At 32.0% G+C, this 13,106-nt stretch overlaps 1 protein-coding gene across 1 annotated transcript; it reads right to left on the bottom strand.

Moving 5' to 3' along the window:
* Positions 1-7,510: 7,510 nt before the first annotated feature.
* Positions 7,511-9,618, bottom strand: LOC112290819 (uncharacterized). Its single transcript, XM_024537549.3, has 4 exons — positions 9,123-9,618; positions 8,882-8,984; positions 8,358-8,483; positions 7,511-7,986 (listed from the first exon to the last, which is right to left on the bottom strand). The coding sequence occupies exons 1-4, from the start codon at positions 9,350-9,352 to the stop codon at positions 7,612-7,614; spliced, it is 834 nt and encodes a 277-aa protein (XP_024393317.1). The 5' UTR covers positions 9,353-9,618; the 3' UTR covers positions 7,511-7,611.
* Between the last annotated feature and the right edge of the window lie 3,488 nt (positions 9,619-13,106).

The following is a 13,106-nucleotide window of genomic DNA, read 5'->3' as shown; positions in this document are numbered from 1 at the left end:
AGAGAACCCAAAAAAAATCTTTTCATATTTTTCTTTCAACAGCAAATGAGAACTATTTCATCCTTCAACTTGACCAAATGTGGAGGTTTATTTGTTGTTTTGCAAAAATAAGATATCTCTGCACTTTAACAAGCTTCACGCTTTATCTGAGCCTGAACTTGGGTGAGTGAATGAATGAATCTTTCCATAATATTAAACAACTGCACCCAAAATCTGAACAGCTTTGTTTTAGTTTCTATATATAAATATATATATATACACACACACACACACACAAAGTAACTTTGTTATTCTTTTTGTATGTCTGTCTGTATGTGTGTTTTTTTTATTTCTTTTATACTTTAGATGATAAAAAACCTTCACTTGACACAAACTACTGTCCCTCACCAAAAAGTGAACAAAGAAATTTTGCAGTAAACCTGTGAGAAGCAGGAATGGGCCCATGAGCTGCATTGAACACCTCACCATTGGAGCCCCCAACCACACATTAAAATTAGGGCACAATAATGCACTTTGTGATGCTACAATGTCTCCAACAGCTACATCTTTACAGACCCACACCCTCAATTATCAAGCGGAACCCAGACATAGATTAGTGTGATATCATGGATCATAAGCTCAAATCGTCCATTCCCTACTTGGACCCAGTTGCCAATTCAAGCCCCATGGCTGAGTTGTTTCCCAATGTGAGTAATAATAGTGCAACTTCAAAGCCTCTCTGGGAAGTAATGTAACCTTTGATCCATGTCTGGGTTCTACCTTTTCAGAAGCCAACAAATGATGATTTAGCTGTTTAATCTAAATTTAGGGTATAGATACTTTTAAAAGGTCTTTATGTCCTTTAAATAACTCTGGGGTCCTTTCTCTTGAATGATATTTTGCTACTCAATTATTAGGTTTTGTCTGAATTGTTTTTGGTAAAGAACAGAATCAAATTTTGAAACACATTTTTTGAAATGGCATTTGATGTGAGAACATCTAAATTATTGCTTTTAATGGATGGATTAATGCCTGATGCATGGGTGAGTCCCATTTCAAGTTCCCCCACCACAATCTTCCATCAAAGTGGGTTGCATTTTATTGATGGACTTAAGACCAATTGTATGATAGGCCAACATTGAAGTGGTGTTTCAGGAACATGGTTAGAATGAGTTCACATTCAATGAGTAATTTTAAATGGGTGACAACATGAATGGATGTTTTTTTAAAAAAAATCCTCAAAATCATGCTATTCAATGATTAAACACTGTTAATGTAGACACACAGAGATATATACTTATATATATATATATATATATATGGCAGATAAAGACACAAATTTGCAACATGTATATTCTATATTTATAATTAAAAATGTCAACAAGAAAATTTGATATGTTTTTAACATGTTTGAGTAATTTTATTTAACATAGTTAATGAGGCTGTGGTTTTATTATTATTGTTACTAGTATTGTTTATTATTTTTTTGTTTGCCATTATATTCCCAAGTTGCTGGTATTATGCTTTAAAATATTTTTTTAATACTTTTTTATTGTTGGTGTGCTCAAGGACCCTCAAAAAGATATTTAGCCTTACCATTTAAAGTTTTCATACAGACCAAATTGGTAGGAAATCAGGCAAAAGGAATATTCAACTTCAAAAAAATGAATTAAAAACTTAAGACTCTGATCTTTGGTACCCACCATCCATGAAAATAAATTATTGTCTTTGGTTCTTACTGTACACTTTTAGAACTGCAAATTTTATGTTTTTAATATTTCATAATTCAAGTTATTGCAACTTATGTATTAGCATAATCCTAGATTCTTTAAAAATTTGCTTCCAGCATATCTCAAATCTTCTTCTAGTGCATATGTAGATATATATATATATATATATATATACACATACATAGACAGATAATGACCACAACTTTGATTGTTTTTTATACCACAAACAGCTCAGATTTAACTTCTAATCTGTTTGCGTATTTGATCAAGATGCTAACATCTTTGAAAGGTGACTCAACACTAACTTGAATTGTGGAGGTTAGAAACTATAAAGTTGGTCCAGTCAACCACACAATGCACAGATTCTAAAGTTAGATTCCCCTTTCCTTGCATCAAATGCCAGCTTTTTTTGCATGTCTTACTGTTTCACATCAATATTTGTGTTTGTGTTTCAGCAAAGTGGTAGTCCACAAATAAACACAACACAAGTGGAAAAATTTCCAATCCATAACTAGTTTTATGTGTATATATATACACACACACACACATACAATGTGTTGATTTCCAATACTAAATGTGAATGGAGGTGTTGTTTACAAACTTATTGAGGATATAGAAGAAACATACTAATAACAAGAATAATTACATCAACAAAATTATCATCATGTGGATTATTTTTCACAAATAAATTATCTTAATATGATTAAAAAAAGAAAAAAGAAAACAAAAAATCCCATAAAATTTGCAATTATCCATATTATCAATGTTCATTAATCTATTTATTTATCTTCCTCTCTTTCTTTCCAAGCATCATGTTTAATATACTTTTACAACCCTACATTTTTTTGAACAAGATTGACCAATTCGTTTCACATGGAACCATGAAAGTAAAGGTTTATTTTGAAAAAAAGAAAAGGATTCTGTTAATGTCCAAGAAATTATTCTACTTCAATTCAAATTTGCTATTCTTTGATATTCTTGCAAAATCTTGTGACTCTTTCAGCCACTCTTATCGTTAAACTTAGAATAGTATAATAATAAAAGAGGCAATAATTCTTTATATGAAACATTTAGATTATATTGGCATGTGTATAACCCCACAAGAGCCCAAACATTCTGCCAACTTTCTAGGTTGGGAAAGTCTAAGCAAATGGTACCTTGGAATAGACTCTATAACCTAAGATTATCTATTGACTCACTCTTCGTGATATATAGAAATTACAAAAGGAAACCGTCTCAATAATACTATTTGGCATGTATTATATTTAGTTAGTTAACAGAATGTGAAGATTCTCTGTTTTCGTATACAACCCATTTGTGCTGCAACACAAGGATTTTGTCTTCTTTTAGAAGAGCATGCAACTTATTACATTACGTAAATTATACTACCTTCGAGTTTATATTAAGAGTTTTGATGTGTAAAGAAATGTCTTTCTCAAAAATAGATAAGTGGGTTAAGAGTTGCGTCGTTTTAAACAAGACGTAAGATCAGGTCTAGAAAATTGTATTTACATTTGAAGTTTATCCAATAGATTTTTCAAGTCTTAATAAACCTGCAAAGTATGTTGAAATACAGGAGTTGCATAAATGTTGACCACTGTTTCTTTGCAAAGGGTTTATATGGTAGAGACAAAGTACCAGTTTAAAAGTTTGACAAACATTAGAAAATTATTCAAAATTCATCAGAAAGTTGTTACTTTGAGGATAAAGGGATTTCAATGATGGAATAATCCACGGACCAATGCTACCATTGAAAATTTAAAAACATTTTACAAAGTGCCTCAAACAGAATGTTTTTAATCAACTTACAGAACAAGAACAAAAACAAAAACATACTGAGTCTTTTTTTAAAAGAAGGATTTTGTTGCATATCTGAATAGGAGAATACCATCAGAAATTGAGAACCTGAACGAAAATACATTAAAATTGCTTATTGTGTTGAATTAATAGAATGCTATACTCTCTTTTACAAATCAAAAGCAAATCTTTGAGTTGGGCTTACAAATACAAATACCAAGTAAATTCATTAATATTCAGTATTTTGTAAAGAAATAACCATACATGTAAAAACAAATGTGATGATAATGGTGTTACTGCATGTAAGAATCTAGTAGTATGAAAAATCAAACTTTACTTGATTGAAGCAAACAATACCAACTTGACATTTCATACCACAGTCTTTGAAAAATAAGATTAGTCATGTTAAAAGTAAGTTGCAATTTTTTTTAAATGTATGAAAATGGAAAAAAGAGAAAAATGTAAAAATAAATCATACATGATCCATTGAAATTGTCTCGTGTGAAATCCATATTACCTATAGGCAGATTTTCAAACTCTATAGATTCAAAGTCCTATGCATTTTTTTTAATGTAGAATCTGCTTATAGGTAATATGCATCCAAAGAAATGTCTCAACTTTTAAAGGAGAGTTATAGAGCAACATCAAATAAGACAAATCATATAGTTCAACTTTCAAAACTATAGAAACTGATATTTTTCTAAAAAATGGAACAAGCCTTTGATGGACAAAGCAATTCTAGGTCAATGGGTAAGAATGAAAGTAGCAAGGTACTTTTTAGTGGACTCATCTTCCACAAGAATGTTGAGAATCATGTAAGGTAGGATTTTGTTACATTACAACATATGTAGGACTCCCAAGCTTGCCGCAAAAAGGTATTTAGACTTACAATTTTTTTTTTTTTTTTTTTTTTTTTTTTGTGTGTGTGTGTGTGTGTATATATATATATATATATATATATATTTATTATGTGGGGAGGGGGGTTAGAAAGAAAGGTATTAAATAGGATGGAGACAGTCTGAATTCTATATGTTTTTGTGAAATTTGCTTTAAAATCATCATATTAGTGGAGCAAATCTTACAATTCTTTTATAGTATTTTTGTAAATGTGTAAAATCTCTCAAAAATATTTCTATGGCCACATCATACAAAATTAAAATTTCAAAAAGGTTTAGAGAAAACTGACTTGAAGAAAACAAAAAAATAATGTACAAAAAAGACATTTCTATTTGTTTATATTTATTCAGTTAATATAGGTAATTTATAATAATTCAAAGAAAAATTAAAGTTAATTTATTAGATGATTGAAAATTTATTTTTATTAATAAAAATGGGCAAAATATAATTTTAAAATAATAAAAAATATTTTTGTGATTTTTTTATTTAATTTAACTGTCTTAAATTTTATTCAGTTTTCTTAGTTGAATACCTTTACTATGTTCAAGAACATCAAATCCTAATTAACATTATTGGAAAGTTATGGTACATAACTACTTTTTTGTAGAAAATTCATTTTTAAGGTGCTTTTCACTTTTGAGAAACTCAACCACACCTTTGATAATCATAAATAAATAAAAATATTACGGTTTTTTTATTTTAAATTTGTACTTTTTTTCAGAACAACATTTTTTTGGTATAATACTTGTTATATATTACACTCATTTGGGTGTAGAAATTCCAAGCAGATATTTTATCCCTTTCAAAAGAAGGAGCAACATTTTAGTATTATGACTAATCATCGTAGTATTTTGATGCAAACATAATGCACAAAATTTCTTTGAAGTGGTCAGAGTCAAGTGTACTTTCATATTTGATTGTTTGAAATACCTCTTCTTTGCCAACCTACCTTTTAAAACAACATGATCCTTAAATTTTTCACCTCAAATGAACTCTATATCTCCTTTGACAAACTTTTTTTGAAGTTAGAAAGGTTATTCATTTTAAATAAAAAAAAGTTCTGTAATTTTTTCTAATTTCTTTTAAACCGTGGAAGCATTTTACATATTCTTTCAACAGGAAAAATAAGGCAATCTATACACACACATATAATCCAAATTTTACTTAATAAATAGTTGTCCCAAACTCACTTCTTCTTCTTTTTTAAGAAATTTGACTTCAATGATTATTATTTAAATCAGTCATTTTTAGGCAAAGATATTTTTTGAAATTAATCATCACTCAAATCTTTTGGATTTTAAAAACACCTGGTGCTAGAATATAATTCATTTACCATTAATTTACCTCATTTTAGATAAACCATTACTTCAAGAACTATGAGCAGTTTGTTCAACAAGGAACATAAAATGAGACAATCTCCACTTTCTCCACCAAGACAATCAAAAGAAACAAATAGCAGTTGCCAAGATTGTACAGGTCTCATTGAAATGAAACCAAATTTTTTAAGTTTTGCAAAGTTCTACTCGCAAACAAACCCATACAATTTTGTTTTACGTTCTTTATTCTGCTCTCATTTCAAAACTGCACTATCATGTCATGAAATTTGTTGCCTCATTTTTTTTCCCTCTGACTCATGCTAGTATTCATTTATTTGGCGGTTCTTTGTTGGTTTCATTAAATGACTAAACCCAGACTTCAATCAAACTGCAGATATTCAATAGGTGCCTATTCTCTCCAGGCAATTCTCCAAATAGTCAAGTCTTTCAGTCATCACCTAAATACAAATATATAGTATATGTTTGTGTAGTAATGTATATAAGTCTCAGTCTCTCTCTCTCTCTCTCTCTCTCTCTATATATATATATATATATATATAGACATATATACACACACACGCACACACACACACACACACACATATATATATATATATATATATATATATGTGTGTGTGCGTGTGTGTATATTTGAATATATGTTTGTGTGTGATGTTTTCAGTGTGCAGATAGCATTGTGGAGTGGTTTTCTTCTGCCACATGCAGGGTCTGTCTGAGCCTTGCTTCCTCTCTCTCTCCAAGCAGTGTAGAAGAACAACGCACACAATAGAATTGTAGTGGGCATGAACTGCAGGCCCCATAAATTGGAAACAGATCCAATGGCCCCACATGGATTTTATGAGCATTGCAGGAAGTGGACTATTCTGGCCTTCTTTTTCAAGGCTTGTGGTTATGGCTGCAACCAGGCTCATCACATGGGCATCAAACAATTTTTTGCAGATATTGTGCCCTGCATAGTGTCACTCCTCCTCAGAGCTTTGCTTTGTGGGTAACTAGGAACTGGAAATCACCATTTTGCCTTTGCCGCTGGTTTACTGACCTTTCCTTGCATCCAGAGTGCGCGACGAGAGTGCTGTCATTATATGGTATCTATTTGGTACAAAGGAACGTGCCCCGGAATCAACCATATGCGTCAGCGGGCTGCAGCATTTGCTTGAAAAAGATGGCGGTTTCTAGAAAGCTTGACTTTCCGTTTGTGCAGATGGACTTGTCCTAGTCGAGTATGAGTGATGTTTCTGTAGCTTGGCAGCTTTCTCGATATATTCCTCTCGAGGGATTCTTCCTTTGCTTCCGACTCAGGAGGTTTTAGATCGAAAGGTGAGTGAGTGAAGTGTTGGAGGCGATGGAGTCGAGTTTTGTTGATAATTGTCCAGTGGTTTTGACGTTCGACAAAAAGGATTTGGGAAATTCTGTCACAATATGAACCCTCGTAGAAGTGTACAGCTTAGTTGCATGGATTGCTTCTGAAAGCTGATTACTAAAGAAGTGTTTCACTGTACGTCTCAATGACCGGTGAAAGATGGCGTCTGTTCATACTTTTCTGATAGGATTATCCACATTGCTCCACCGTGAAATCGTTCATTTTTTTAATTTTTTTTAATTTTTAACTTCTTTGATAGAGTTATCCACTCTCACAAACCCCATGGCAAGCAATCTCTGCAAACAATTTCTCTATGAACGTTACACTCGACCTCCAGTTGGCCCTTTATGGAATCGCACCAACCTCAGAGAGAAAAACCAAAAAATAACACAAAAGAAGAAAAAGAAACAAAGAGGAAGAGGTTGCAATGATAATTGATTGTGAGCGAATTGACTTTCCAACAGATTGATGCACACATGCGACTTAGGAGTGACAAATAATGATGTCGAGCTCAATCCTCGACCAGGGGAATTTTGCCAGTTTTAGTTTCCTCTAGCCAAAAATTCCAAACAGCTTGACAGATCGCTTTTGCCTCCTGCCTTCCAGTCTCTATGCGCAAAACGCTTAAACCCTCAACGTCAGAATCTCCCTCACCTTCCTCCTCCTCCTCCTCCTTATTTGCTTCGCTGGCAGATTCATCGTTTTCCTCACCCTCACTCTCCTCGTCCGAACTTTGAAAATCATCTGCTTGTTGCCCTCCTAGATAATGCCTTTGCAATGTCGTTTGAACAACTTCCGCCACTTGCTCTCTGATCTTTACAACAGCTTCGTCACTGAGCCGAAGAGGAGTTAGGTCGATCACTACTGTATCTTCCCCTGTTTGTCCCTGTTTCCGAAAGTCCCCAGGTTGTAATCACAAAAGTGAGGAATTTACTGGGTGCTTTGGGTAGACTTGCGATACTTATTTTAGTAGCTGCTTGCATGAGGGTGACTGACATAGATTGTGAACCTGCCATGGTATCAGGGGTATTCACAGCCCTCAAGTAGAACCCCGGGAAGAGTATTTGGAATGGTTTTCCTGACCCTCCCCTAGAAATTGTATTTTTTTCTGATTTTATCAATAAAGTCGGGTGATGCCATCAAGTTTGAATGTACATTCGCACATATTTAAGTCAGATCTGCGATACTTCATTTGATTAATCAGATCTCAATCGAACAGCAAGGTAGTATTCGTGATAATCAGTCACAGATTCATACCTGCTCAATGAAGATGCATATCCGACAGGATGCATCACAAAAATTTCGGTACGTGTTCACCAATGGATATTTCCGGGAGATGGCACGCTGAACCAAATAGCCCTTCTTCTTAGCTAGGTCATATGCCTAAACATAACCACCGCAGAACCAGCCAACCAACCATCCAACCAACTAGTAAGCTTTTGATAAAAAAAATTGCAATTCTATAGAATGCTCACAACCTCAAAGTAAGCATCGAGTAAATAGCCGTGGTCCTGGCACCATGCACAAAGCTTGCCAGAAATAGGACTCCTTCGTCGAGTAACACGAGGAAAATGAAAATGTGACAAGCAAATGAGGACGACAATGAGAGTAGAGTTCCAACGTTTGTAACCAGAAGAGGGAAAGACCAGGTGAGTCCTCTTCTTCAATGATTATTTGTGCACGAATGCTGGAAGTTTTTCCAAAACCATATATCCATTTCTATTCTAACTTGATTCGAACACACAACATTGTCTAGCACGGATTCAGTAAAACAGGCATACCGTTCGCTCTCCAGCTTGAAGCCGATGTGGAACTTTTCGACTACCTGTCTTCGCCTTACTAGCCTTGCCCTTGGAGATCCTCTCGACATCATCCAGCGTCCACCTGCCTTCACGTAATAATGCCAAAAAGCCGAAAATGCTCAACATACGATTGCTCAAATGGCATACCCTAATCGAAATGAATACTCTAAACAAACTGTGTACTTCGTCCCTGACGACAGAGGAGAAAGCAATTGGTTACCTCTGCGAACTAGTTGCTCTCACCATCACAGGCCGCCACGCCATTCGAGACTCTGATCCAAAACCGCTTCTACATGAGGAGCTCAAAACCTCACATTCTGCAGCTTGCGTCAAGAATGAGCCCCTAAACGCGAGATCACGAAAAGCTTCGCGCTGCATACAACTGGAGAAGGGAAGGAGAGTTCGGCGGAGATGAGAGAGCTTGGCCACGGAAGCTGTGTGCAATGCCATGGGTGAAGAAATGGGGTACTCTCAAAACAAATGACCCAATTGCCACAACCAAGCAGACACTAAACAGCGAACAAACACCCTGCAACGAAATGTGTGTCCCGACACAACAGTATCCTTTTCGAACACGAACCCAGCTCAATATCTCTCTCAAATAGCTGCTTGAATCTACAATTGGGGGTTCTACTTCGTATTGCGCATTTCAATCCCGCCTATCTCCGCAAACCAATACTGCACTGTGACCACTGAGCTCTTAGAATTCCTCACTAGATGCGGAAAATCTAACACGGCACAATGAGGGTAGTACAGATACAGATACAAGGGACCCAAAGGAATCGGAAACCAGATAGGAAATGCCCGCCACATGGTTTCCTCCAATGGCGAAGAAGCTGCCTTCTCCCAAATCTGTCTTTATGGGCAGGATTGCCTCCAGCTCGACAAGCATTCGGTGACGTCGGAGGAACGACATGCGAGCTAGCGAGCGAGCGACAGTGTGTGTGAGTGCGTTTGTATGGATTTGGATTTCGTTTGCCGCTGCCCCGAGCTTCAGATTCCATTATGGTTCGATCATTCGCCGTCTGGCACCATCGCTACGACGGAGACAAAACCCAACAATCTCGTTGCAAAAAAAAAACTTCACTTCGGGAAGATCTCGTGGGCGACATCAACCCTAAAACAGGGAACTTTAAAATCTGAGGGGAGTTTTAATCTATCGATTCATTGAGATCCCATTTGCAATTCAATTATAGGTTGCGGTTTTTTTGGGGGTTTTGGATATTCCGACGTGGAGATTTTTTCTTTTCTTTTTCGTGACTCAAAATCTCGTGACGTGTTTCCGATTCTCAGATGCATTTGGTTTCTTTGTTTGTTTGTTTGTTGTATTTTATTTTATTTTATTTTTTCTTCTCGGACGATCAAATTTTTGTCCACGTTTATGTATGTATATGTGCAATCAATCTTGACTTTTACAAACAGTAAGTAATAGGTTTAAAATGGGTATAAATGTATGGTTTGTATGGATGTGTGTTTGAAAAGTTTTAAAATATGTTTTCTTTCTTTCTTGCTTTTCATGATTGAACGCATTTTATTCTTTAAGTAATGGAATGACTTTATATATACATATACATATACATTTAGATTTTCTTTTGTGTATATTTTAAAATGTATATTGTACACCTTCTTTTGGAAAATATGTGTACAATATTAAGTGTGTAAAGGTGACCTAAAAGTAATATCAAAGACTGATGTCATATTTAGTGACAAGATCCATGTAGGTGTAAAATTGGAGGTATTTAAAACACACCTGATATGTATACAAAGAATCACAAAACAATATCATAATTAAGACAAATCAACAAGTAAGGTTTTTTATTTTTTTTTCTTTGTTTTTTTCTCTTTTTGTGATACATATAGCACCATTTGTATCAATATTAATAATGTATAATGCATGTTCCCGTTGATTGCATTTAATATCACAGGCAGATAACGTAAAACTTGTTAAATAGTTATGTGAACCGTCTGATATTTTTCATATTAAAATAACTTTATTAAAATCCCAAACTGTTAGTTTTTTACCTTTTATGATTTATTCTTCTTTATTTAAACTTTTTACTTTTTAAAAAATAAGATAATATAATGTAAACATATTTATGTTAATTAATTCTTTTAACATCATCAAACAAACAAATTACCCTCTCTTCTAACAACCATTTATTAATTAAACGTCTTAATTATAAATAAATATAAATACTTAATAATTCACTGTAAAACAATAAAAGAATATAATGTATTTGACCAGAAATGAATTATATTTACACATATAGAATGTTTATTTTTACTAATATTTTCATCCTTGCAACCATATTTATAAAAATCAGACTTGTGTCAATAATTTCACTATTGTAAATTTAGATAATAAACTTATGTAAAGATGAAATGGCTCTAAATACATAGAAGAAAAACATATTCATAGCAATGACACACTCAAATACTTTTACATCAACAATTCAATTATATGTAACATAATCTTATATTTACTATAACATAATCTTATATATATATATATATATATATATATATATACAAACAAACATATTATTATTATTATTATTATTATTATTTTATTTTTGTGTTGGAATTATTTTTTATTTTACTTGTTCATCTTGTAAATTGTATATATATATATATATATATATATATATGTATATATATATGCCGTTGCCTACAACAATTATAATAAAATTTGTACTAAACTACATATAAAAGGTATGGGTAAGTGTATACATATGTTCTTTTTGTTTGTATTACATTTTTTTTGATAGAAAAGTGTTTTCTGGGATCTATTATTGATTACCCTCGGTTATTATGGCATAGATTTTCTTTAGAACATATTATGAAACCAAAGAAACAGGATAAACATTGAAGGGCAAATTTACAACTTTGAAATAATAGCACTACAAATTCTTTAAATTGAATAGAATCTATTATTTAAATTCAAAATTTAAACTTCCTCTTTATTAACAGTTTTAAACAAAAAACAGTGGATTAGCTGGAAAATAAATGTTAAAATAAAACTCTAGCATATAAATAAATAGAATATTTAAAAAAACTAACTTTAGTTTTTGATATATACATTTTAACAATGTAAAATTACTTAAGCAATGGTTATATGACTATACATGTGTGTACATATGCGTATATATGTCTATCAATTTATCTATATCTATATATATATATATATATATATATATATATGTATTTGTTTTAATATCTAATATAAATTTTTATCAAATAGCTATAAATAACCAAAAAACTCAAAAGATTCATAAAAATGTGTTAGATAATATTTATAACAATGAAATGTGTTTGGAAGAACAATATTATTTTTAAAAAATTTAAGAATTTATTAAATTTACAAAATTTCTTGAAGTAATATATATTATTTCTAAGCTTCATTGTAAATTAGCGTTCTATAAAAATGAGAATTCTATTAATATTAATGAAATATTTCGATTTATAAAAAATATAAAATTTAAAAATAAATTATTTACGTTTTTCTTGAATGTCTTTATGTTGTAATAGATATTTTCTCATAGAAACCATGGCTTACAAAATCTTTGTTATTAAAAATAATTTAAAAAAAAATCAAAACCAACGTTTTATTTATTATATTTTATTAAAATGAGTTGGTTGCCAGATCTTATTCAGAATCTTGCATTTTTATCTTGCCATTTGATCTAACAAGATCTTACAATATATTTTACTTAAAGATGTGTTCTAAACCCTAAATCCTAAACCTATACTTGGTGGTAGATGTTCTAGTATCTTTATACTTTTTAAATATACATCTTATTGGTTTTTTTTTATCCTTTCTTAGTTGTAAGTGAGTATATAGTCTATTTAACAGTTTGTGTATATCATGTTCTTAATTATTGGGCTGGAATAAGAATTGCAATATTGTAAATTAATATTTCTTAATGAAGATTAGACCAACTCTTTTACTTGAAAGAATCATGTAGTTTAGATGTTGCAAATCATTATTTTCAAATTTGATGTTGTTTTTATTTTGCTATCTTATTTTATTATTATATATATATATATATATATATATATGGAATTATCTGTTATGTTATTTATATATATTTTAAAATAATACTAAAGAACATCATAATACAAAAAATTACAAAAAAAAGTAATCTCTTTACTAATATACCATCTTAAACAGTCAATTTTATTTAAGATTATCACAAATTTACAA

Source organism: Physcomitrium patens, chromosome 1 (assembly GCF_059467195.1).
Source record: "Physcomitrium patens ecotype Gransden chromosome 1, ASM5946719v1, whole genome shotgun sequence".
Taxonomy (NCBI): Eukaryota; Viridiplantae; Streptophyta; class Bryopsida; order Funariales; family Funariaceae; genus Physcomitrium; species Physcomitrium patens.
This window is presented reverse-complemented; position numbering and strand designations above follow the sequence as displayed.

What these genes read in the sequence shown, in the direction of transcription:
- LOC112290819 (XM_024537549.3), bottom strand. Translation starts at nt 9,352, where the DNA reads ATGGCATTGCACACAGCTTCCGTGGCCAAGCTCTCTCATCTCCGCCGA. An exon ending in AGAGCAACTAGTTCGCAGAG is followed by an intron (nt 8,985 to 9,122) that starts GTAACCAATTGC and finishes ACGTGAAGGCAG; the next exon opens with GTGGACGCTGGATGATGTCG. An exon ending in TTCAAGCTGGAGAGCGAACG is followed by an intron (nt 8,484 to 8,881) that starts GTATGCCTGTTT and finishes GGTTATGTTTAG; the next exon opens with GCATATGACCTAGCTAAGAA.